Source organism: Heterodontus francisci, chromosome 17 (genome assembly GCF_036365525.1).
Source record: "Heterodontus francisci isolate sHetFra1 chromosome 17, sHetFra1.hap1, whole genome shotgun sequence".
NCBI lineage: Eukaryota > Metazoa > Chordata > Chondrichthyes > Heterodontiformes > Heterodontidae > Heterodontus > Heterodontus francisci.
This window is the reverse complement of record NC_090387.1, coordinates 69,348,518-69,375,933: the sequence shown is the minus strand read 5'-3', so window position 1 is coordinate 69,375,933 and position 27,416 is coordinate 69,348,518. Positions and strand designations below refer to the sequence as shown.

At 43.6% G+C, this 27,416-nt stretch overlaps 1 protein-coding gene across 2 annotated transcripts; it reads left to right on the top strand.

Annotated features, from left to right (window-relative positions):
- Positions 1–439: 439 nt before the first annotated feature.
- Positions 440–26,112, top strand: lcat (lecithin-cholesterol acyltransferase). 2 transcript variants are annotated; one of them, XM_068049609.1, is made up of 6 exons: positions 441–673; positions 11,966–12,122; positions 13,549–13,664; positions 16,062–16,157; positions 17,904–18,128; positions 24,757–26,112. In XM_068049609.1, exons 1-6 carry the CDS (start codon positions 502–504, stop codon positions 25,299–25,301), a joined length of 1,311 nt encoding a protein of 436 aa, XP_067905710.1. In that variant the 5' UTR covers positions 441–501; the 3' UTR covers positions 25,302–26,112. The 2 variants fall into 2 exon arrangements, with proteins under 2 accessions (XP_067905711.1, XP_067905710.1); XM_068049610.1 differs by lacking the exon at positions 17,904–18,128 and having other exon boundaries at positions 440–673.
- Positions 26,113–27,416: the final 1,304 nt, after the last annotated feature.

Below are 27,416 nucleotides of genomic sequence, written 5' to 3'. Positions count from 1 at the left end.
AGGTGGGGATGTGGTAGGAATATGGAATATTAGTGTAGGATTAGTATAAATGGGTGGTAGATGGTTGGCACAGACTCGGTGGGCCGAAGGGCCTGTTTCAGTGCTGTATCTCTAAACTAAACTAAACTAAAAATTTATTGCATTACAACAGTCTCTACAGTTCAGAAGTACTTCACTAGATTTGAGACATCCTGAGTTTGTGAAAGTCTTTATACAAAATGCAAGTCTATCACGTAAAATATTGCAGTACACAAGCAGGAAAGCTTTTTTTTCTTCCAGAATTCCTTTGCTCATTAATTGGGAAGTTATTTTTTTGACCTTCTCCATTTGTAGAACTGCTCTGTCTGAGATTAGAGTTGAAATCCATTATTGGCAGAGGGAGGGGTATCAGCCCACTGAGTATTTACTCAGCCTGAACTATCTGACTTTCTAGAGTCAGGACCTTAAAAGTCCTGCTATTCCCCAGTCAGACCATCTCAGACTGAGAGGGAGCAGCGAAAAATGAGAAATCTCCCTCGACTGAGTTTTGTTCTCTCCCTAATCTTGGTGCTTCTCTCTATCCAGCTGTCAACGACTGACTCAACGACACTTTGGCTGGTCGATGTTTTGTTTCCACCAATAGGTCCTGAAGATACCAATTTAAAGCAGAGTGAACTCCCACCCCTGGTCATTGGTAAGCAGAGCTACTGAGGGTTGTGGTGGGGTTGTGAGGGAGGGTTGCAATGGTGGGGCTGGCAGTAGTCAATTGTGCTGGTTTTTGAGACTGTATAGACAGACACTTTCTGGTGTCCAGAAAGAGGAAACTACAAATCAAACAAATCTATCCAGGCCCCAGGAAGAGCAGGTCAGCTTCGCCACTGGCATTTCGAAAGTGACAGTGAGGCCCGTTCCAGCTGGGTTAGGGAAGCAAGAATGCGCCAAGAATTTCAAAAAAGGCTTATCTGTAATTTGCCTTTGGCATTTAAACCAAAAGGAAATATAATATCCGATGGGAGATGGGATGAGAAAAAGAAAGTCAGTAGAAGTTACCTTGGGTTAGATTGCCAACTTGCCAATGGACTAGTCGCCCGTTATAGAAGCCACACAGTTTTTATTTCAATTGAAATCACCCGGCAGTCTCTATAATGTGCAGCTGATCTGCAATACCAGTTTTATGGCTTGGTGACAAGTTGAAAATCCACAGCTGCTAATATTAGTTGAATTTGTGGCCTTTTTGAAGTTACAGTTTATTTGGATATTAAAATGAGAGTGAGAAATTTCCACAAAACCCCCATCAGAGTGGCTAAAGTGCAGCCGAGCAGGACTCCCACCCTCCATTGTGGCCTTCCCAGGTTCCCATCTCAAATTTGAATAATTGAGGTGGTAGCCTAGATCCTGTCGAAAAGCCGTGGTGATACCTACCTACTGTGCCACGGGACACCCAGAGCAACACCCAGCCACTCCGAGTGGAAGCCCCAAGCCTCTTTTTCCCCTGTGTAAGTCTGGTAGCATAAGGCTGGCATGTGCTGCACCAACCCTTGGTGACAGAGACCTTTTCCCATACTCCTGATTGATAAACTGTGCTGTTTAGACTGAATAATTATCCAGATTTAGTTTGCTGGATTATTGGATTGGGTTGCGTCAGTCCCATTGTAAAGCAATCTCAGGTTGTGAAATGTTCAACTGTGTAACATTTAACAATGTGGTTGAGGAAAAGTACAGTTTATTTTTAAATGAGAAATGATTTTCCTCATCCTGTAACATGTGTAGTTTCAGAGTAGGGAAGTGCGATGTATTTTAGACCTTGGACAGTTTGGACTTGGTTTGAGTAGTGATTTATTCTGTAAAGGGTTTATTTTCATTTGCCTGATACTAAGCCCATTTAGGCACCAAGCTGATCAGCATCAGTTGTTTGTCTTTGATTTGGGTATGTAATGAGTGAAAGATTTGATTATAATCTTGCACATGTATAGTCTGCCTTCCAGTATTCTGCTAGTGTTTCAAAAGTACCAGTCATGATGTGATAGAGCATCAAAGATCATGGTCATTTTTATTACCTTTGTACCAACATTTTCAGCGAACCTGAATGTTGTTTTTAAAAGAAATTGTAGATCAAAGTTCATGTCCTTTTAGATGTTCTAGTGGGCAGGACACAGACTCAGCTCATGGAGGGCTGCTACTATTTAAAGGGCAAGGTGGCCATCTAAAGGAAAGTGGCTACTGTGGAGGACAAAAAGTTAGACAAAATGATGCTGATAGCAAAAACTGGCTGGTACAACTCTTTGAGTGGCCAGAAATTGGTGGAAACAGGGAAAGGAATGTCTGACATATTAATGGAGCTGTGCAAGAACTGAACACAGATTGCAAAGTGGGTGTGCTGCTGTGTGAATTGAAGGTGATGATGGTTGCTCTGTTTGGCATCCCAGGACACCTTCCACAGGGGAAGGTCGTTTAACATGTTAGCTTGGAAACTTCGTTCAGGTCTGCCATCACCCATTACATCTATCCCCAGGTTTTGTGGGCGGTGTATGCAGCATTGACCCAGTGGTCTGGATTAGTGTCATAAACACCAACAGCATATACACCATCCAGTAGACAGATAGAAACTTAGAGCACAAAAGGAGGCCATTCAGCCCATCGTGGCTGTGCTAATTGTTTGAAAGAGCAGTTGTGCTTCGTCCTACATCACTGCTTTTTGTTTATAACCCTGTAATTTCCTTATCCTCAAGTACCTGTCCAACTCCCTTTGAAAATTATTAAAGGAATCCACTTCCACCACCTGTTGAGGTAGAACATTCCAGATCGCAACAACTCTCTGAGTGAAAACATTTCTCCTCATCTCCCTCTAGATCTTTTACCAATAATTTTGAACCTATGACCTCTGGTTATTGACCCACCACCGGAGAGAATAATTTTTCTCTATCAAAACCTCTCATCATCTTGGAAACCTCTATTAGGTGAACTTTTAATCTTCTCTGTTCCAACAAAAACATCTCTCACTTTTTCAACTTCTCCTCATAACTGAAGTCCCTTATCTCTGGTAACATCCTGATAAATCTTCTCTGTACCCTTTTTAAATGCCTTTACATCTTTCTAGAAGTGTGGTGTCCAAAATTGTCCAGAATTTGCAGGTGTAATTGAAGACCCAGTCTTCTCTGACTGCAACAAGTAAAGCACAGGCCCTTCTTGCCTCTACTTTTGGCCTGGGACAGCCTTGGCTGTATGGCTGATACTTTTCAGTCAATGGATTTCTGTATCAGCAATTTTCATTGTCATAGTTGAAGAATCAACACCTTCAAAAACTTGGTAACATTGGTTAACCTTGTGTTCTGTTCATGATTTGTTTTCCCAAACTGAGATTTTGGTAACTCACATACTAAATTATGACATGAGGTTATTCTCGTTGCAATCACTCTTCAAAAAACTTGCAGGTTGGTAGGTAAATTGGCCATTATAAATTGCCCCTAGTATAGGTAGGTGGTAGGGAAATATAGGGACAGGTGGGGATGTGGTAGGAATATGGGATTAGTGTAGGATTAGTATAAATGGGTGGTTGATGGTCGGCACAGACTCGGTGGGCCGAAGGGCCTGTTTCAGTGCTGTATCTCTAAATTAATACTCCAGTTGAGGCCTAACAAGTGATTTTATACAGTTCTAGCATGATCTCTTTGTTTTTATATTCTATTCCTCTATTTATATAAACCCAAGTAAACCACATGCTTTTTCAACCACCTTATCAACTTGCTCTGCCACCTTTAAGGATTGGTGAATATGGACATGAAGATCTACCTGCTCATCTACACTTTTCAAAATTGTGCCATTTATAGTATATTGTCTTTCCATATTAGTCCTCCCCAAGTGCACCACTTCGCACTTCTCCGCATTTAATTTTATCTGCCATGCTTCTGCCCATTTCACCATCCTGTCTATGTTATCCTGAAGCCTATAACTGTCCTCATCACTATCTACTACTTTGCCTAGTTTCATATCATCTGCAAACTTTAAGATGTTGTTCCCTACACCTGAGACTAGGCCATCTATAAAAATTTCAAAGAGTAACAAACTCAAAACTGACACGGCAGCAAATTACATCCCAGTCAGAAAAGCATCCATCCACAACCACATTTTCCTTCCTGTCACTGAGCCAATTTTGTATCTGTACTGCCACCTACCCTTTAATTCTATGGGCTTCCATCTTCTTAACAAGCCTCCTGTGTGGCACTTTGTCAAATGCCTTTTGAAAGTCCATATATACATCTACTATGTTACCTTGATCAACCTTCTCTGTTACTTCATCAAAGAATTCCATAATTTTAATCAGACACAATTTTCCTTTAACAAATACATGCAAGTTCTCCTTGTTTAAACCATTATTTTCCAAATGAAAGTTTATTTTATCCCTGATAATGGCTTCAATAACTTCCCCGTCACCAAAGTTAGGCTGACTGGCCTGTAGTTTCCAGATTTTTCCCTCTCCCCTTTCTTAAATAATGGTATATCATGAGCAACCCTCGAGTCCCCTGACATTACTCCTGTAGTGGCAAGTGAGGGGCAAGTTGGCTGTCGTAGATTAGGAAACTACATTAAAAGGTATGACAGTAGACAGGCAATGGCTAGCATTTAAAGAATTAATACATGGTTTACAACAAATGTACGTGCCTCTGAGGCACAAAAACCCAGCAAGAAAAGGAATCCAACAATGACTAACAAAAGAAGTTGACGATTGTATTAGATCAAAGGAAGAGGCTTATAAAGTAGTAAGCCTGAGGATTGGGAGCATTTTAGAATTCAGCAAAGGAAGACCAATAAACTGGTAAAGAAAGAGAAAAATAGAGTATGAAAGTAAACTAGCAAGAAACATAAAAACAGACAGTAAAATCTTTTATAGGTGTGTAAAATGGAAATGATTAGCAAAGAGAAATGTGGGCCCATTACAGGCAGAGACAGGGGAATTTATAACGGGGAATAAGGAAATGGCAGAGAAACTAAACAAATACTTTGGCCGGGATTTTGTGTGACCACCTGAGGCAAGGCACGGAGTATCGTGAAGGGTGGCAGGGGTTGTGGGGGGGGGGGGGGGTGTGGGGGTGGTGGGAGCCTGTCGCCTCCCCATTGCCAAGAGATATTCCCTGGGGCAGGATAGGCCAACGACAGGCTATTTCAGGCCCTTAAGTGGCCTATTAATGGTCAATTAAGGGCCTGTTCCCGCCGCTACTGGGAACTTGCCAGTGACGGGGGGGTGCCTCTGCCACGCGGGGAGGACACCATGTAACATGAGGCATCCTCCCAGTGGGCTTGGGGTGGGGGTTCCTCCTTCGTGGATAATTTGTGGCCTATGGAAGACCTTCACTGGGAACCAGTTTACCCCACTCCCCCGCAGCGGACCTCCCTCCCCCTAGACTGCACAACCACCCCTCCAACCCCCTCGCTGGGGCCTTCCTGACTTGCCCTGGCTACCGAGCCTCACCTACCTCTGGTCCAGGGTTCCATCGCTGGGCCTGGGTCCGAGGCCTCTGTAGTACTGGCAGTAGCCACCAGTCCCAGTGGGGCAGCTGATACTGCAGAGTCACTGGCCCTCTGATTGGCTGGCAACTTTTGGAGGCAGGATCCCTGTCTTTAAAGAGACAGAGATTGCTGGCTCATGAAACTTTGATTGAAAAAGACTGGAGGATCTCTCCAGGGGGGCTGGGTGGCGTGAAAAGGCAGGGGCAGTATTCCTCCCGCCTTTTTGGCTTGACGACCGGAGCCCCACCGCCAACTGAAAATCCAATCCTTTGTGTCTGTCTTCATGGGGAAAGATACAAAAAACTCTCCCAGAAATACTAAAGAACCAAGGAACTAACGAGAAAGTGAAACTGCAAGAAATTAGTATTAGTAAAAAAGTAGTACTGGAGGAATCAATGGGACTGAAAGCTGACAAATCCCCTGCACCTGATGATCAGAGTGTTGAAAGAGGCGGCTGTAGAGATAGTGGATGCATTGGTGATGATCTTCCAAAATTCTATAGATTCTGGAGCAGTTCCTGAAGATTGGAAGGTAGCAAATGTAACCCCACTGTTTAAGAAAGGAGAGAGAGAAAAAACAGGGAACTACAGACCTGTTAGCCTGACATCAGTAATAGGGGAAATGCTGGAATCTATCAGAAAGGATGTGATAACTGACACTTAGAAAACAATGGTAGGATTGGGCAAAGTCAACATGGATTTATGAAAGGGAAATCATGTTTGACAAACCTGTTAAGAGTTTTTTGAGGATGTAACTAGTGGAATAGATAGGGGGAACCTGTGAATGTGGTGTGTTTGGATTTTCAGAAGGCTTTCGATAAGGTGCTGCACAAAAGGTTAGTAAGCGAAATTAGAGCACGTGGGACTGCAGGTATTACACTGGCATAGATTGAGAATTGGTTATCGGACAGAAAACAGAGAGTAGGAATAAATGAGTCCTTCTCAGTTGGCAGGCTGTGACTAGTGGTGTACTGCAAGAATCAGTGCTTGGGCCCCATTTATTCACAATCTGTATCAATGATTTGGATGTGGGGACCAAATGTAATATTTCCAAGATTGCTGATGACATAAAACTAGGTGGGAATGTGAGTTGTGAGGAGGATGCAAAGAGGCTTCAAGGGGATTTAGACAGGCTGAGTGAGTGAGCAAGAACACGGCAGATGGAATATAATGTGAAAAAATGTGAAGTTATCCACTTTGGTAGGAAAAACAGAAATGCAGAGTATTTCTTAAATGATGAGAAATTGGGAAGTGTTGATGTCGAAAGGGACCTGGGTCCTTGTTCATAAGTCACTGAAAGCTAACATGCAGGTGCAGCAAGCAATTAGGAAGGCAAATGGTATATTGACCTTTATTTCAAGAGGATTTGAGTACAGGAATAAAGAAGTCTTTCTGCAATTGTATAGAGGCTTGGTTGACCGCACCTGGAATATTGAGTACAGTTTTGGTCTCCTTACCTAAGGAAGGATATACTTACCATAGAGGGAGTGCAACGAAGATTCACCAGACTGATTCCTGGAATGGCAGGATTGTCCTATGAGGAGAGATTGAGAAGACTGGGCCTGTATTCTCTAGACTTTAGAAGAATGAGAAGTGATTTCATTGAAGCATACAAAATTCTTACAGGGCTCAACAGGGTTGATGCAGGAAGGATGTTTCCCCTGGCTGGGGAGTCTAGAACCAGGGGATACAGTCTCAGAATAAGGGACAGGACATTTAGGACTGAGATGAGGAGGAATTTCTTCACTCGGAGGATGGTGAATCTTTGAAATTCTATGCCCGAGAGGGCTGTGGAAGCTCAGTCTTTGAGTATGTTCAAGTCAGAGATGGATATATTTCTACATATTAAAGATACCAAGGGATATGGAGATAGTGCGGATAAATGGCGCTGATGTAGAAGATCAGCCAATATCTTGTTGAATGGCATAGCAGCCTCGAGGGACCGGATGGCGTACTCCTCTCCTATTTCCTATATTCCTATGTATCCAATGAGGATTGAAAGATTCTCTGTCTCTGCTATTGCTATCTTTACTTTTTTCAGTAACTGAGGATGCATTCCATTCAGACTAGGTGACTTACCAACTTTCAGTAATGCTAATCTTTTTAGTATGTTAGCTGTATTACTATCCCTGTCCATAACTTCCTTCTCCTCTATTAGTGTAACCTTCACATCATCCATTCCCTTTATGAAGTCAGATACAAACTATTCATTTAATACTTTAACCATTTGTTCTGCCTCTATGAAGATTTCCCTTTGGGTTCTTAATAGACCCAGTATTAACTTTTTCAATTCTCCCTTGTACTTTCTATAATCTTCCTGGTTATTAACTGAATCTTACTCCTGATATTTGTATTAAACCTCCTTTTTCTGTTTTATTTTTACACTTAGTTCCTTTGTCATCCACAGCACATCAGCTTTCAATGTTCTATCTTTTCCTTTCAAAGTAATATGCTTAGTTTGTACCTGAACTATGTTCCCTGAATGTCTTCCATTGCTCTGTTACTGTTTTGACCTGCAATCGTCTTTTCCAATCTCCTTGACTCACTGCAATTAGCTCTTACACATTTGAGCAATTTACCTTAGATGTTTTCTGGCCTCTTTCCAAATTTACTCGAAACTGTATTATCCTGTGGTCACTGTTAACAAGATGATCTCCTACTGAACCACACTCTACTTGCCCTACTTCATTTCTACGAGCCAGAGCCAACTCTGCTTCCTTCCGTGTTGAACTTGAATCATATTGAGCTGGATTTCCAATCAAGGATAGGGAACCAGAAATGGGGGCTCGTTCCAGGTCCTGACCCTGCACGGCATCCCAGTAGGATTTTCAAGTCCTCAGCCAATTAAAGGACAGGGAGCGGGTTCGCTGTCCAATCAGGGATGGCAGGCGGGCTCCTGAAACTGCAGGGCCAATGGGAAGCCCTCCAGCACTCAGTCACTGGTAGCTTCACCAGCTGAGGTGGGAGTTACTGATCTGAAGAAGGAGACTGTGAGGGACAAGTGAAGGTAAGTTTATTGTTATATTTTAAAAAGCCGCAGCTGCCTGGCCATGATCCTGGAGGGGCAACACCTCCAGGGGACAGGCAGCGGTCACAACTGTGGCGCAGCGGCCCTTATGGGTCCAGGGGGGTTGGGTCCCTGAGAACGGAGCCTTGCTCCGCAATTAACATTTAGGCTGTGTTTACTGACAACGCAACCACTAGGTGGCACAGTACTGGCACATGCACAAATGCAGCCTCATCCACTGAAGCGTTGCTGTGTGCGACATCTCAGGCAGCTGCCAGTAATAAAAATGGCGCTGCTCAATTTGTCACAAAAGAAAGAATTAAAACCAAACCCCCTCAATGGCTGCGATCCCTCTATCTCACTCACAACAGTACCCCGCTCCCTCCTGCCATTGCTGCTCCCTCCCGCACCCGTCTGCCCGCTCCCCACCTCTTCCCCTCAGCTGCTTACTCCCCGCATCGCCCCATCACCCCTCGGCCGCTTGCTCCCTGCCTCCTCCCCTCGGCTGCTCGCTCCCCACCTCCTCCCCTCAGCTGCTTACTCCCCGTGTCGTTCCGTCACCCTTCGGCCACTCGCTGCCCGCCTCGCCGCTTCAGCCACTCACTCCCCATGTCGCCCAATCACCTCTTCGCTGCTTGCTGCCCACCCGGAGAAGCGGCGGAGGTGAGGCAGTGGCAGGAAGACAGCAGCCGAGGTGGGATGGAGCAGTGAGTAGTCAGGAGCAGGAAATTGAAAGTGACGATTGAAGCAGGGATGGCAGGAGGGAACGGGGTACTGTTAGGAGTAATGAAGGTGGTGATCGGGGCTATCGAGGGGTGAGCACGTCATTGCGTGGTGCCATCAGCACGCGCATGCATACATTCATAATGGCAAGCTGGCGAATGTTCACACGCACTGATGATGTCCACGATCGCTCTGCGCTTGCTCTGCATTGTCAGGAGTCATTCCGTAACATTTATTGGCCTCAGTTGGCTGCCCACTACTTGCCGGCGGGCAGCTGATCTGACCCCAAGCCGCCTGATTCAAAATGGCTTAGGGTTGGGATTGTGGCGGCAAACCTGCACAGAAACCTGCAGCGCCAAACAGCGTGCCTACCCGCCTCCGATCCTGATCCCGAACTGTTTTAAAAAACCAGCCCATTGATTGAGAAAGTTCTCCGGTACATATAACAGAAATTCCTCTCCTTCCTTACCCTTAGCACCTTGTTTTTCCTAGTCTATATTAGGGTAATTAAAATCGCTTAATATCACTACTCCATTTTTGTTACATGCCATTGAAATTTACCAACAAATTTCCTCACCTGTCTCCTCACTATTTGATGCTCTCTAAAAACTGCCAGCAATATTCAATGTTTCAATGTTCCTCAACTCAGGCCTAATAGATTCAGTCCTCGGACCATCTAATATATTCCTTTCTGTTTAGAACTGTAACATTATCCTTAATCACTATTGCCACACCTCCTCCTCCTTCTCTATCATTCCGAATACTTATGAACCAGGAATATTAAACCCCCTCTGTTAGTGCAACCATCTCATAATCCCATGTGACAAGTTATGCCTGTAGCTCCCCAACATTATTAGTTACACTATGAACATCGAAGTGTGCACAATTTAATATCTCCTTTGTCACTTTTGCTATTTTCCTCAAACTGGTCCCTGGACGTTTTGGGACAGTTCTAATTTTACTGTTTATAACTCTCTGTCCTCCAATCTTATTTCTGCTCCTCGCTGCTATTTACTGCTTCCTCTCCCCCATCAAATTAGTTTAAATACAGACATATAGTTAAAGAACAAGTTGCTAGAGCTTAAGGATACTGCCCAACAGTTCCAGGTAGATGGCACAGGTATGCCTGCCACAATGTGTTGTCTTCCAGTCCGATACATGTTTACCACTGGCCAATGCCAAGCTATCAGACAAGCTTATAGCTCTTTCATTGCTTCCCATGCATGCTCACATTCCTACAGGATACATATTCAAGCAGCAAATTACATCATAAAAGAATTTCACACACCAAATCATTGTAACACAGCCTCGTAATATGATGTATGGTCACTGCAGGTTGGATACATGCCTGATGTTCCTGTACAAGGCCATGCAGATTCGTCTCATTCCCAAAAGCACATTCTGACACCAGCAGCCTGTCAACCACAGTGGCGCAGTGGTTAGCACTGCAGCCTCACAGCTCCAGCGACCCGGGTTCGATTCTGGGTACTGCCTGTGTGGAGTTTGCAAGTTCTCCCTGTGTCTGCGTGGGTTTCCTCCGGGTGCTCCGGTTTCCTCCCACATGCCAAAGACTTGCAGGTTGATAGGTAAATTGGCCATTAGCAATTGCCCCTAGTATAATTAGGTGGTAGGGAAATATAGGGACAGGTGGGGATGTGGTAGGAATATGGTATTAGTGTAGTATGAATGGGTGGTTGATGGTCGGCACAGACTCGGTGGGCCGAAGGGCCTGTTTCAGTGCTGTATCTCTAAAAAAACTAAAAAAAAATTCACTTCCCCTTCCCAATGGGAAGCACTTAGAGGGAGCATTAGCCCATGTTGTACAATGTATATTGTCAAGGGGAAACCTGGCTAAGAAAGAGTAATGGCCAGTTCTGATAAAAAGTTATTTGACCTGAAGCATTGGCCAGGATTTTCTCAGAAGGGTGTAAGTCCCGATGTTGGGATCATATGTGGGTCCTGAGGCTGCATCGGCAGGCATCAGGACCACAGCGGCAATCTCCCCAGAGACGGCCTCTTGATTGGCTGCTGCCAGGCTTGCCATCCATTTAAGGATGACGAGTGAGCATTCCACGCTGTTGGCGCAATCAGAGGGCCAGCAGCTCAGAAGCGCCACCAAGAGAGTTGGACGCTGCTGAAGCAGCAAGGATAATGAGAGGGTGTCTCCATCTTTTGGCACCCACGCAGGGGAGAAAGGCACTTAATTTATCTGCCAGGGCCAAGTAGGCAAGCCCTAATGTTTGGAGGGGGAGCCACTCCAGTCGTGCTGTCAGGGCCACAAGGAGGGCCATTACCACCAGGGACCCCGTCCTGGGCCTTGGAGCCTCCAGCTCCAATGAAGTTTCCCAGCGGCAGGACTGTTTTGGAGAACACTCCCAATGCTGCTGCTGGGTATTTTACCGCCAACCATCCCCACCCCGTCCATCCTGCCTCTTAGCCCCTCACCTAGGGGACAGGTAAAATCTCACTTGTTAACTCTCTTTCTCTCTCTACAGGTGGTGCTTGTCTTGCTGTTTTCTGTTTTGTTTTCTGATTATCAACTTGCTTCCCAGGGGTAAAAGGGGTGTAAGACATTGGCTGTGCTTCACAGAAACCACTCAATGTTCAATTCCATTGATGTTAAAGGAGATGAAAAACAATTTCTCTAAAAGGGCCAGGCCAGTTTTACACCTGGGCGTCAAGCTGAAAACCTACCTCACAGTATTTTAGGTAAATGACTCGCAGTAATCCTGTGGTTTTTTGTTCTACCAAGTGCCCGGACATGTTGGAAATCGTCTGGAAGCGAAGTTGAACAAACCCGCTTTAGTCCACTGGCTGTGCATGAAGAGGAGCAGTCGTTACTTCACACTGTGGCTCAACCTGAACATGTTCCTGCCTATTGGAATTGACTGCTGGATAGATAATATCAGGTAGTGCAGTCTCACCATAACACTGCTAGTCTGGACTTTCGAACCCTGTCTTTTCATTGTGTAGTCTTTCAGGCCAGAATTTACTTGTAAACTGCAGCATTTAGAGATTTTCCTGTGCACAGAATTCCGAACAAGTTTCTGACATCTGGGAATGGTCACTGTGAATTTTTAAATTCTGTTTAAAAGCTGTGAGAGTAAATTGTTCTGTTAATGGGAGAGTACTCAGTCAGTACTGAATTTTAATACTGTGGATTCTTATGGATTGGCATTGACAGGTGGCAGTGGTTTCATCAATGGGCACTCTCAGTGCTGCCATGGATCAACCAACAGGAGACTCTTCTAGCTGGACTGGAAACTCCCATGCGTTCCTACTCCCTCTTTTTCTTTCTCTTATACCTGCTTTTTTGTCTTTTTTCTTAAGTGAGTGAGCTATACAGGGACGTAGGGGCATCAGAGATTCATTCCACTGGCAGTCCCTTCATTAGTGGCTGGAGTCCAATTGCTGCTGGAACCTCAGCAGGAAGCCGAGACAGACAAGTAAACAGGATTGCCGCTAATTGTAAGACAGCATTACTGTGGCCAATGGAAGAATCTCCAAGGAAATTCTCACCATTTATCTCACACTTCATTTCCCCCAGCCTTACCAGCTTTTCATTCGCTTTAGTGAGCATCTTTCAACCACTGAGACATCATTTCAAGACAGCTATAAAAAGCAGTTTTCTACTAAAAATCAAAATTATAATTCTTTTTACAAATTTTCTCTGCTGATATTAATGTAAGAGTTTTTCTTCTTATGAATGTCACAAAAAGGCTCCTTTATGTTTCTCATTAAGAACTGTATGGAAAGGTGCTTTTCACTTTCTTGATGGTGTTTCCCAGTTCCCCAAAGTCTCCCTCAGCTTCTCACCTCCCTTAGCTGATTAAATGGGCTTCTCAGTTGTGCCAAAGCCTTCCTGATGCCAGCTGCTGGTAGCATGGGCTTGGAACCTCTCCCTTCCTCCTATGGACAAGAACTTGAGTTCAACTTAGCTGCTGCACAGCGGCAAAGCTGAGACTGGACTTCACCCGAACAGGAATTAAACAGAACTCCCATCTCACACATGCAGTCCCTCGTGTTAAACAGAAATAGAGGAGATGAGAACAGAGCTGTGAAAACCTTGGACACAGAGAAATAGCTTTTCAACTTACTGCCCGGGATTAGAGCTGGTGTTATGGATCAGGTGCCCATATAGAAACCACCCAATTTTCAATCCCATCATTGCCTGTTTTATACCCAGGTGACAACTTGAAAACCTACCCCAGTGCAAACCCAGGGCACACAAAGAGGTAGATAGGTCACTTCTGTCGAGGATCGCCTGCAGTGTGTTTTGAAGTGTTAATGTTTCATTTTTTTTATTAGCATTTAACACAATTGAATCTTTCTTAGACTTGTTTACAACCGAACAACAAAGAGAACTTCCAATTCTCCTGGAGTGGAGACCCGTGTTCCTGGTTTTGGGAAGACCTACTCTGTGGAATATCTGGATCCATTGGAAGTAGCAGGTTTGGTTGGGAAAGCTGGAAAATGCTGTATTCTTTTAAAACTTTCCTCCTGTGATTAATGTGCCTTGAATTCTGCAGTACTGGAGTTATGCAGTGTGCTGTGGAATAACAGATCCACTGTAAAAAAAAGACTTGCATTTATATGGCACCTTTCATAAGCTCAGGACGTACCAAAGCACTTTACAACCAATAAAGCGCTCTTTAAAATGTAGGCACTGTTGTAATGTAGGAAACGCAGTAGCCATTTTGTGCACAGCAAGCTCCCACAAACAGTAATGTGACGATGAGGTGAGGTGAGAGTGACTGGCCTTGACATCAGGGCAGCATTTGACCGAGTATGGCATCAAAACTAAATAGCAAAACTGGAGTCAATGGGAATTAGGGGGAAATCTCTCCACTGGTTGGAGTCGTACCTCGCACAAAGGAAGATGGTTGTGGTTGTTGGAGGTCAATCATCTCAGTCCCAGGACATCACTGCAGGAGATCCTCAGGGTAGTGTCCTAGGCACAACCATCTTCAGCTGCTTCATCAATGACCTTCCTTCAATCATAAGGTCAGAAGTGGGGATGTTCGCTGATGATTGCACAATGCTCAGCACCATTCGTGACTCCTCAGATACTGAAACAGTCCATGTAGAAATGCAACAAGACCTGGACAATATCCAGGCTTGGGCTGATAAGTGGCAAGTAACATTTGCACCACACAAGTGCCAGGCAATGACCATCTTCAACAAGAGAGAATCTAACCATCTCCCCTTGACATTCAATGGCATTACCATCACTGAATCCCCCACTATCAACATCCTGGGGGTTACCATTGACGAGAAACTGAACTGGAGTAGCCATATAAATACCATGGCTACATGAACAGGTCAGAGGCTAGGAATTTTGCGGCAAGTAACTCACCTTCTGACTCCCCAAAACCTGTCCACCATCTACAAGGTACAAGTTAGGAATGGAATGGAATACTCTCCACTTGCCTGGATGAGTGCAGCTCCAACAACACTCAAGACATTCAACACCATCCAGGACAAAGCAGCCCACTTGATTGGCACCCCATCCAACACTTCAAACATTCACTCTCTCCACCACCGACGCACAGTGGCGGCACTGTGTACCATCTCTAAGATGCACTGCAGCAACACACCAACGCTTCTTCGACAGAATCTTCCAAACCCGCGACCTCTACCACCTAGAAGGACAAGGGCAGTAGTTACATGGGAACACCACCACCTACAAGTTCCCCTCCAAGCCACACACCATCCTGACTTGGAACTATATCGCTGTTCCTTCACTGTCGCTGGGTCAAAATCAGGGAAATCCCTTCCTAACAGCACTGTGGGTGTACCTACACCCCAAGAATTGCAGTGGTTGTTGAAGGCAACTCACCACCACCTTCTCCAGGCCAATTAAGGATGGGCAATAAATGCTGGCCTAGCCAATGGCACACACATCCCATGAATGAATTTTAAAAATGACCAGATAATCTGTTAAAACTTGTTAGTTCTGCTTTATTTGTTTAAACCAGACTTTTCTACTTCTTATCTCACTCCAAAGTCAGATTTCTGCTTTCACAGGGTCAGCACTTACTGTTGTGACCATCATTCCATCCCCTTCCTTATATGTAAGTTTTTCTCCACCCCTCTAACATTCAATATGCTGCACTCATCCTAATCCTGTATTAGATAAAAGTGCACCTACAGAACGGTCTCTTTACCATCCTGTACCTGATGCAAGCATAGTATTTGTACATACAAAAACAAGAAATGCTGGAATCACTCAGCAGGTCTGGCAGCATCTGTGGAAAGAGAAGCAGAGTTAACGTTTCGGGTTAGTGACCCTTCTTCGGAAGGGTCACTAACCCGAAACGTTAACTCTGCTTTTCTTTCCACAGATGCTGCCAGACCTGCTGAGTGATTCCAGCATTTCTTGTTTTTGTTTCAGATTTCCAGCATCCGCAGTATTTTGCTTTTATTTTAGTATTTGTACATGTCCCTTGGCAAATTCCCCTCTAATCGTGACTTTATTGTATCATATAACTTATCTCTTCAGAACATAGTAACAGGAGTCGGCCATTCAGACTTGTTCCATCATTCAATTAGACCATTGCTGATTTGTCTTTAGAGTCCATTCATCTGTTTTGGTTCCCTATCCCGTAATACCCTTACATAACAAATATTTATCAATCTCAGGTTTGAAATTTTCAATTGACCCAGCCTCAATAGCTTACATTGTAATATACAATGCCAGTTTTATGCCCGCGGTGGGTGGGGTAGGAGGGAGGGGTGTTGAGGGGTAGGGTCAGGTTCAATATCTATCTCACCATTTAATAAGCAGGTATTTGTCAGCCATGTTGGATGATTCACTGTGTACAGAAACTGCTCTTTTGTTTTGATAGGATATTTGCACACATTTGTGCAGTTCATGGTAAACACGGGCTATATTCGTGATGAGACTGTGCGAGCAGCCCCTTATGACTGGAGAGTGGCAGCATGTGAGTATAGATAATGGACATCTCATCAAGCCTTTATAATTCCGACAATAATGCTAACCAGGTGAAAAATATTAATACTGAATTCTGAATGTAGAATTTAGTGGCAGCTCAGGAGGGGCCATTCAGCCCATTGTGCCTGTATTGGCTCGTTGAAACAGCTATCCAATTAGTTCCACTCCCCTACTCTTTGCCCATAGCCATGGAATTTTTCCTGTTCAAATATTTATCCAATTTCCTTTGGAAAGCAACTATTGAATCTGCTTTCACCACCCTTTCAAGTAGTGCATTCCAGATTACAGAATCACAGAAATATTACAGCACAGAAGGAGGCCATTTGGCCCATTGTGTTCAAACTGGCTTTCCAAATGAGCAATTCACCTAATGCCATTCCCCCGCCTTCTCCCCGTAACCCTGCACATTCTTCCTTTTCAGATAACGGTCTAATTCCCTTTTGAAAGCCTTGATTAAACCTGCCTCCACCACACTCCTAGACAGTGCAATCCAGACCTTAACCACTCACTGTGTTAAAAAAAAGTTCTTCTCGTCCCACCTCTGGGTCTTTTGTCAATTATTTTAAACCTGTGTCCTCTGGCTACCAACTCTAATGGCGATGGAAACAGTTTCTTCTGCTATTAGGGCGGCACAGTGGCGCAGTGGTTAGCACCGCAGCCTCACAGTTCCAGGGACCCGGGTTCGATTCCGGGTACTGCCTGTGTGGAGTTTGCAAGTTCTCCCTGTGTCTGCGTGGGTTTTTCTCCGGGTGCTCCGGTTTCCTCCCACAAGCCAAAAGACTTGCAGGTTGATAGGTAAATTGGCCATTATAAATTGTCACTCGTATAGGTAGGTGGTAGGGAAATATAGGGACAGGTGGGGATGTTTGGTAGGGATATGGGATTAGTGTAGGATTAGTATAAATGGGTATTTGATGTTCGGCACAGACTCGGTGGGCCGAAGGGCCTGTTTCAGTGCTGTATCTCTAATCTAAATTATCAAAATAAAGCAACAAACAGCTTCCTTCCTCCTACTAGGTTCCAACTTTAAAAAAAATTGAAGTAAACCTTCTGTAATTGCTTTTATTTTCTTATCCTGTTCCTCTTTTTGTGATCTCTCCACAACAAACACCCCCATCACTCTATAATAAAAACAAGAAATGCTGGAAATACTCAGCAGGTCTGGTAACATCTGTGGTGAGAGAAGCAGAATTACCGTTTCAGTTCCATGACCTTTCATCAGAACTGAGTTCTGAAGGCAGGTCACTGACCTGAAACGTTAGTTCTGCTTCGCTCAGCACAGATGCTGCCAGACCTGCTGAGTATTTCCAGCATTTCTTGTTTTTATTTCCGATTTCCAGCATCTGCAGTTTTTTGCTTTTACTCCCATCACTATGCCAGTCTCCTGTTTTCAAGCCTCCTCTGATACCATTGCTATGAGAATTGTGTCAGAATGGAGTAGGATGACCCTTTCTCTGAGGAAGCACGCATCTGCTCCTGTCAACTATCTTTACAAAATAAGAAGTCAACCCAAATACAAAAAAGGAAAAACTGGTTTCTGCTCGTAAATTTTCTTTTGCTCAAATTACTGACGGGCCTCATGTAACCCCCTGGTCTGTATGTAGCAGTGGGAACTCACTGGGTGAAAAGCCATAGACATAAACTCCATCCCTGCCAAGCCCTCACACAGTACACTGTAGCGCTGGTGTGCAATGCTGTTTCTGATTGTAACACTTGGCACTTTCCTGTTTGACAGATGAGCAAGAAGAATATTTTGACAAATTGAAAAAAATGATTGAGGAAATGCACAGGGCTTATGGCAAACCTGTTTACCTGCTGGGCCACAGCATGGGAAATCTGTATATCTTGCACTTCCTAAAAGAGCAGCCCCAGGAATGGAAAGACAAATTCATTCATGGATTCATATCACTCGGAGCTCCGTGGGGGGGAACAGTTAAATCTCTCGCTGTGCTTACTTCAGGTACCAGCCCTCTATGTACATTTATTCTCTTATTATTATCTCATGTACCTTCAGGAGCTGTAAATGAAGCTTTAAAACCTGACAACTTGTTTTCTATCATCATGTAGCTGGAAAGCATGTGGTAAAATTATGAAAATCATATGACATTTTTGAAGCAAAGACTTACATTTAGATTGCACCTTTCACAGTCTCAGGATGTCCCAAAGTGCTTCACAGCAAATTACCTACCTTTGAAGTGTAGTCACTGTTGCACTTTGGGAGACACAGCAGCCAATTTGTGCACCGCAAGTTCCCACAAACTTTGTATTTTTTATTTGTATTTCATTTTATTTTAATTTGTTTCATTATTACACTTTTTTTTAACCATGTGCCTGCCCACTGTGATTTTTTTTTCTTTTTTTTCATGTTTTTGCTTTTGGCTAGGGCTTTCATTATTCTGTCATTTAACACCCTCTCTGAACTAATGCTTTGTATTTCACCATACCATTAACACACTCTTTGCCCCATGACCTTGTTGTCAGTTATTCTCTGTGACCCTTTGTCCTATCCCATTTGTTCTCTTTTGCCTCACCCCTGCTTTATTTGCTTAAAACCTGTTACATTTCTAACCTTTGCCAGTTCTGATGAAAGGTCACTGACCTGAAATGTTAACTTTGCTTCTCTCTCCACAGATGCTGCCAGACCTGCTGAGTATTTCCAGCACTTTTTTGGTTTTATCCCACAAACAGCTCTGTAATAATGACCAGATAATCCATTTTAGTGATGTTGGTTGAGGGATAAATATTGGCCAGGATATTTGCATTATTTTTGTACTCTTCCGAATGCTAGCAAGCAAAATACAGGGTAGATTTTCAACTTGCCACCCAGGTGTTAAACTGGTTTTGCAGATTGGCCCCACGTTATGGAAATTGTCTGAGTCTCATTTTCTTTGACAATAACAAATATCGGACAGTTTCTATAATGGGCACCAGCCGTATACCAGTTTTACCCCTCACCCAGGCCTGGGCAACAAATTGAAAATCTACCCTGGTGTCTTTCATGGCTTGAAATGAAAATGTTCCAAGTATGTTAAAAATGTGAGTCTGAATTTATGATTAGGCAGTTGTTTGAAGCTTGGCTTTCCCTTCCATCCCGATATCCCCTGTGATGGTTCTTGCCTTAGCAGAGTGCGTGCATGTGGGGATTAGCAGTTATCCCAGTTTCTTTTGTGTTGCTGATCATGGCATAGCATCCTCCTGCATTGCTTCAGATAGGCAGAAACTATTACGCATGCACAAATTACCACAAATTTGACAGGCTAATCTCACAAACCAAATTTATTCACAAAATCAGAATACAGAGAATACCAAAGTAGAAAGGACTAGGATTTATAAACAGTCAATCTCTCATCAATCTTTCTCTAGCAGTTAGAACAGACTCGTACAATGAGAGAAAGCGCGGAGGACTGGCCAAGAATGCTAACAGTCCAGTCTTCCCCTATCCCTGGATAACTTGTGTGAATAATCTCCCATGGGTAGGGAAATTCTTGTGCAATCTGTGAGTCGTGTGGAGCTCTTTTGATTGAACATCTTTCAGAATGCGGCAAGTATTAAACAATATGCAGGTAGACACTGCTCAGTTTTATTGATGGGGGAGAGGAAAACGAAAGGATGGAGGGGAGTCAGATTTTCAATTTGGTGCCCAGGAGTAAAACTGATATTGTAGATTGGCCATCAAAACATAGAATTCGCTCAATTTTCATTCCATTCAAAACAGAGAACAAAACAGTTTTCAAAGCGACTGTTTTTTGATATCTAGAACATTGTGTTTAACTAACTTTGAACTTGATCTTTCCCTTACTTACAGAGGACTCACCTCACGGTCCTTGAACTGGGCTGGGAACAGCACAAAAAAAAAAGGCTGTTTCATCCAACTCAATTAGAAACTTTCAACTTTCATGACTCAGTGAGATGGGTTTAAATCCTTTTATCTTTCAAGGGGTAATGACCATTTAAATAAATAGTGTTGGTTTCAAACAAATTAAGGTTTACTGTTGCTCTCACTGAAGGAACACTTCATCTGTTTCTGGATAAGAAAATTATAAAACTTTTTAAAAAGGATCCATTCATGATTATGCTGCACAGGGGAAATCCTCACCCCAGTTTTACTATCAGACATTGAAATAGCAGCTTCTAAGATCTGTGCTAAGGTGTTGAGATCGTAGAACAAAAGAAAGACTTGCATTTATCCAGCATCTTTCACTACCTCAAGACATCCCAAAACACTTTACAACCAATGAAGTACTTTTGAAATGTAATCATTATTACAATATCAGAAATGTGACAACTAAATTGCTCACAGCAAGCTCCCACAAACAGCAATGAAATAAATCTCCCAATCATCTGCTTTCAGTGATGCTGGTTGAGGGATAAATATTGGCTAGGAAACCAGGGAGAGCTCCCCTGTTTTTCTTTGAAATAGTGCTCTGGGGTCTTTTACACCCACCTGAGAAGACAGATGGGGACCTCTTATCCTCTTATTGAGACTGCACCACCAATAGTGTAGCATTGCACACCTTTAGTACTATACTGAAGTGTCAGCCTAGCATTATGTACTCAAGTATGTGGAGTGGAATTTGAACCCACAACCTCTGACTCAGAGGCAGGAGTGCCACCAGATTGTGCATGGAAGCACACAGAATTGTGTAATTGATGCACTGAGGGACAGGAAAGCATTGGCGGATGGCAACAACAGGTGACTGGTATTTTGTGCAGAACAGGTTGTGGCCAATAGAGCACTGAGTGAGTTGGAGTTAATATGGTTGGAGCTCAGGAAGCCAATGAGGAGGTGTTGGATAGGATGGCCCGGATTTTATCCAGGCAATGGAGGTCTCGACCTCTGACAAAACGGTGAGAACCCCACGTTGTTCCTTCTGTGGGAGGCCCGCTGAATCAAGCACGAATCAGGCACTTAACTGGACAGTGGCGGGCCTTCCACAGGATCAAGGATCCCAGCAACAGAAGGCTCGCTATCTGAGAGCTGCCGACCAATCAGAGGCTGGCAACTGTTTAACTGAGCAGCGCCACTGCAGAGGCGATGGCTGCTGCCAGTGGAGCCCCCTCCCAAAGTCTAGGAGAGGCGCTGGACCCAGGCCACAGGTAGGTTAGGGCGGGAGGGGTCTCACGGGGTGGGGGTCATGGGGAGGTGGGCATACGGGTTCGGCAGCAAGGGCATGGTGGTGGTTCTCAGCGGGCCCCCCTTCCCTCATTCAGGCACTGTGCCTTTTAATGAGGGACAACCCCGCCCCCCAACGCTGGAGCCAGCAAACAACCAGCAAGGTTTTTCTTGCCATGCTCCCCATGTGGTGACAGGCCCACCCGCTGCTGGGCTAACTGCGGCAGCGGCAGGAAGAGGTCCTTAATTGGCCATCTAGGCCTTCCCGCCCAGACAATTTCATAGGAGTCCAATTACATGCTCTCCTCACCTCCAAACCCGTCACAGGGGAGAGCATAAAATTCCCCCCGTTGAGTCTGGAGGTGACAAAGGCATGGGTGAAGGGCTACAACAAAGCAGTGGGAGAGAGATTGAGGCAGAGACAGGCAATGTTTCAGAAGTGGAAATAGTTGATCTAGGAGATGGACTAGACATAGCGATTGAAACTCAGCCCAGCTTACACCAGAATTGGATGCCATTGGGTTGAGCTTGAGTGGGCTTCGAGGAACGGGATGGAACCGGGATTAGGACTTGGAGTTCTGGAGGAAGATGAACAGCTCTTGGCATAATTAACGTTGCAAGAAGTTCTGGCTTATCCACAACTTGATGCTGGACATGGAATCAAGGATGAAAGTGAGTGAGTAAAAGCTGAGTATCACCAGCACATATGTGACTGCCGACCCAATGCTTTTCCAAGGGGCAATGTATAGACAAGGAATAGGAAAGGTGCAGAATGGAACCTTGGGCCCTGGGGTTGACCATGTAGCCTCTGGAGAAGAGATTGCAAGGAATATACTGGGTGTTGCTGGAATGGGTAGGGGGCAGGAAGCATGACAGAACAGTGCATGAAAGTGGAGCATTAAGGACAGGAAAAGGGAGGATGTTCTGGTTGATCCCATCCAAAGTAGCAGTGAGGCCTAGGACACCTAGTACACTGTGACCTGGGTCATGTGGAATTTCTTTGACTTTTAATCCGGGCATTTACGTAAATGACAATGAATATACAGCACAAAAACAGACCATTTGGCCCAAACAGTCTTTGCTGGTGTTTATACTGCACAAAAGTCTATTTTCTCTCATGTGCTCATCTAGTTTCCTTTTGAAATATCTAAACTACTTGCCTCAACCACTTCCTGTGGTAGCAAGTTCCACATTCTAACCATGCTTAAGTAAAGACATTTCTCCTTATTTCTATTGGACTTATTAGTAACAATCTTGTATTTATGGCCCCTAATTTTGGATTCTCCCACAAGTAGAAACATTCTCTCCATATATACCTTGTCCAACCCATTCATAATTTTAAAGACCTCTATCAGGTCCTCTAAATCTTCTCTTTCCTAAAGAAAAAGTCCCAATCTGTTCAATCTTTCCCAATAGCTGTAATCTCTCAGTTCTGGAACGATCCTTGTAAATCTTTTTTTTTTACCAGTGCTTCTAGGTCCTTTTTTGATCACACAACAGACTTGTGAGCAAAGTTATAGCTTGTGGTATAAATGGGACAAGAGCGATATGGATGCAGAATTAGCTAAGTGACAGGAAACAAAGAGTAGTGGTCAATGGATGGGTTTCGGGCTGGAGGAAGGTTTGCAGTGGAATTTCCCATGAGTCAGTTTTGGGAGACCCTTGCTTTTCATGATATATATTAATGAGCTAGACCTTGGTGTACAGGGCATAATTTCAAAGTTTGCGGGTGATATAAAACTTGGAAGCATTGTGAACTGTGAGGAGCTTAGTGTAGAACTTCAAAAGGATATAGTCAAGTTGGTGGGATAGGCAGACAGGTGGCAGATGAAGTTCAATGCATAGAAATGTGAAGTGATTCATTTTGGTAGGAAGAACGTGGAGAGACAATATAAAATAAAGGGCACAATTCTAAAGGGGGTGCAGGAGCAGAGGGACCTGGGTGTATATGTGCATAACTCATTGAAGGTGGCAGGACAGGTTGAGAGAGCAGTTAATAAAGCGTACAGTATCCTGGGCTTTATTAATAGGGGCATAGAATACAAGAGCAAGGAAGTTATATTGCGTCCAATTCTGGGCGCGCACTTTAGGAAGGATGCGAAGGCATTTGAGAGATGAGGAATTTCAGTTACAAAGATAGATTGGAGAAGTTAGGACAGTTTTCCTTGGAGAAGAGAAGGCTGAGAGGTGATTTGATAGAGGTATTCAAAATCATGAGATGTCTGGACAGAGTAGATAGAGAGAAACTGTTCCCACTCGTGAAAGGATCAAGAACGAGAGGGCACAGATTTAAAGTAATTGGTAAAAGAAGCAAAAGTAACATGAAGAAAAACTTTTTCACGCACCGAGTGGTTAAGGTCTGGAATGTGCTGCCTGAGAACGTGGTGGATGCAGGTTTAATTGAAGCATTCAAAAGGGAATCTGAAAAGTGCAGGGTTATGGAGAGAAGGTGGGGGAATGGCACTAAGTGAATCACTCATTCAGAGAGCTGGTGCAGACAAGATGGGCTGAATAGCCTCCTGCGCTGTAACAACTCTTTGATTCTGTTATTCTATGATTGTGTGGACATCAGGACTCTGCACTGTGCTCTAAGTGCAGCCTGACCATGATCCTATACAAGTTTAACATAACCTCACTACTTTTGAATACTAGACCCTAGAAATAAATTCCAGTGCTTTATTAGCATTTTAATTGCTTATCTCACCTGTATCCCTATATTCCTTTGCTCTTCTATCCCATTCGGCTTCTTATTTCTAAAATAGCATGGGCCAGATGGAAGCCAGATTGAAAGAATTAGAACAGGGAGAGGGCGACTAGAAACCACAGGAAATGAAGACAAACACAATAACCATTTAACCATTGTCAGCTGGATATTGCTAGTATATATTTTAATAAATCAGTATAGATTTCTTGATTTGGGAAAAGCCAAAATGGTATAAACATAAATATTTATATATAAATGGAATATAGCTGTAGGAAGATTGTGGAGGTGAATAACTAAATAATAGCCTAATAGTTGCCAACTTGGCTCCAACTCTGAATTGTACCATTTAAAATGTTTAGAAGTGTTGCTACATGGTGCCTGCACTATGGAGTCATGTGTCGAGTTCAGACTGGTAATTCTCCATCTGAGGAGTGTGTGATGTCAGTTCAGCTACTTGAAGGCTAGTCCCAAAACAAGAGATGAATAACCTCACTCATCTGGACATAGCTTTCTGATCTTCTGACCTGAACATTCATTCACCAAGAATGTGCAATAAGATGTGAATTCCCTAAGCAGTCCAACATCATAAACATAAAAACTTAACGGGGAAGGGAAACAAATAGAGTGAAATACTTTCTACTGAAAAGGACTCTTCTCTCTCCCTACACCCCCCACCCCCCCTCCCCCCCCCCATTATAAAGTATTATTTATCATTAAAGAGAAGGGAGATTTCAAGTTTGTGCTTTTCTTTCTTCAATATTCAATTTCCAGGGGACAATTATGGCCTTGCTGTTGACCTGCTGAAGATACGGGAGCAACAACGAACAACGACAACCAACCCTTGGCTACTTCCTACCACACGGGCCTGGCCAACAGACCATGTCTTCGTCTCCACACCAACCTACAACTACACATACAATGACTACAGAAAGTTCTTCGCTGATATAGGATATGAAGATGGCTGGTTAAAGTGGCAAAACAGCAAAGGTCTTCTGTCTGACTTGCCTCCACCGGGGGTGAACATGTATTGCTTGTATGGAACAGGAATCCCAACACCAGTGACTTATATATATGATGAAGACTTTCCTTCCAGCCAGCCAATACAGATTGTCTACGGTGATGGTGACAACACTGTTGGTATAAAAAGCTTGTCTCTGTGCAGGAAATGGAAGGAGCAGCAAAAGCAGAAAGTTCATGTTATAGAATTTCCTGGCAAATGTCATTTTGACATCATTTATGACTTTCAAGCTTTAGAGGTCATTCAAGACATATTGTTGGGAAATTATTCGGAACAACAACTCAATTCCAGAAATTAGATGGGATCTTCTCCGTGATTGGGTGCCCCTGATTCAAACACCATAACATTAGACTTCCAACCCATGCCTTTAAATTGGAATGGGCTTCTCTGAGGGCGTTCAAACGCATCCATAGGCCTTTTTCATTGTAATACTGCATCCTTTGCAAGATTCACTGTCATCTTTGATTGTTTATATACAGGAATTTTCAATTTGAAAACCATAAATTACTGCTGACTATGCCTGGTTAAATGGGAGTTACACGAGGTCTGCTTTTATTTAAGAAAGCTAAGCCTAGAAATCTGCATCGAGGATATTAGCAAATGCTTAACAAGTTCATATGTATGTCCTCTGTAGGTTATCTTATATAGAGGCGTTGTCCCATTTAAAATAATACCTCAAGTTAACACCTCCTGAAAATTCCAGAGGAAGGCCACACAAGCAAGTTAAATAATGTTCATCTGATGATATCACCAATGGTAATTTAGAGAAAGCTTTAGAAAGTTACAGCATCAGTGAATGGGCGTCATTCACAGTAAGGCCATTTATTTAATTGTAATTTTCCTTTTAAATAGAAAAAGATTCCCAATCCTGATGAACATGGATGAGTTCACAGGCAGGCTTTGACTTGGCCATCAGAACTCAGCCGTTTTCTGGGTAAACATTGTCAGTTCTTAGACAAACCACTAGAGGACGCACTTTGAAAAAAACATCCTGTAGAGGGAGTGAGCTAGTGTCAGTCGTATATGGAAGAATTTGACATGTTTAAATGTGCAACATTGAAATGTTTTTAAATGTTTAATGCTGTAAATTAAACCTTTTAAAGAAAATATTTTAATTGTTATATGAAAGATTTAATCTGTAAAAATGAAGTTGCAGAAGCAGCAAGGAAGCTAATCTGGGCTATACCAGCTCATCCTGTCCCCATTCTAAATGCTGAAATGGGAGCAAACATTTGTCATTCAAAAGCGATGGAATTCCTTTATCATGGGTCCACATTGGAATTGAAAGTGAAATGTATTTTCTGTAGATGTTACATCATCTAAAATGAAAAGTATTGCACATGCTCATCATACCACAACTTCCACAGGTGTCACATCTCACTAACAATTCGGTTAGGTTTACCTTAGCGATGGGCAGGGACAGGTATATACCGCAGGGCAAGAATTATAGCTGGGGGAAAGGAAATTATGACGCGATTAGGCAAGATTTAGGATGTGTAGGATGGGGAAGGAAACTGCAGGGGATGGGCACAAACGAAATGTGGAGCTTATTCAAGGAGCAGCTAATGCGTGTCCTTGATAAGTATGTACCTGTCAGGCAGGGAGGAAGTTGTCGAGCGAGGGAGCCGTGGTTTACTCAAGAAGTTGAAGCGCTTGTCAAGAGGAAGAGGGCGGCTTATGTTAGGATGAGACGTGAAGGCTCAGTTAGGGCGCTTGAGAGTTACAAGCTAGCCAGGAAGGATCTAAAGGGAGGGCTAAGAAGAGCAAGGAGAGGACACGAGAAGTCATTGGCGGATAGGATCAAAGAAAACCCTAAGGCTTTCTATAGGTATATCAGGAATAAACGAATGATAAGAGTTAGAACAGGGCCAATCAAGGATAGTAGTGGAAAGTTGTGTGCGGAATCAGAGGAGATAGGGGAAGCGTTAAATGAATATTTTTCGTCAGTATTTACAGTAGAGAAAGAAAATGTTGTCGAGGAGAATACTGAGATACAGACTACTAGGCTAGATGGGATTGAGGTTCACAAGGAGGAGGTGTTAGCAATTTTGGAAAGAGTGAAAATAGATAAGTCCCCTGGGCCAGATGGGATTTATCCTAGGATTCTCTGGGAAGCCAGGGAGGAGATTGCAGAGCCGTTGTTGTTGATCTTTAAGTCGTCATTGTCGACAGGAGTAGTGCCGGAGGACTGGAGGATAGCAAATGTTGTCCCCTTGTTCAAGAAGGGGAGTAGAGACAGCCCTGGTAATTATAGACCTGTGAGCCTTACTTCGGTTGTGGGTAAAATGTTGGAAAAGGTTATAAGAGACAGGATTTATAATCATCTTGAAAAGAATAAGTTCATTTGCGATAGTCAGCACGGTTTTGTGAAAGGTAGGTCGTGCCTCACAAACCTTATTGAGTTTTTCGAGAA

Excerpts from the sequence above, each read along its gene's own strand:
- lcat (XM_068049609.1), top strand. The coding sequence starts at position 502 with ATGAGAAATCTCCCTCGACTGAGTTTTGTTCTCTCCCTAATCTTGGTG. Across the intron at positions 674-11,965 it reads ACTCCCACCCCTGGTCATTG|TGCCCGGACATGTTGGAAAT; the intron begins GTAAGCAGAGCT and ends TGTTCTACCAAG. Across the intron at positions 16,158-17,903 it reads TGACTGGAGAGTGGCAGCAT|ATGAGCAAGAAGAATATTTT; the intron begins GTGAGTATAGAT and ends CCTGTTTGACAG.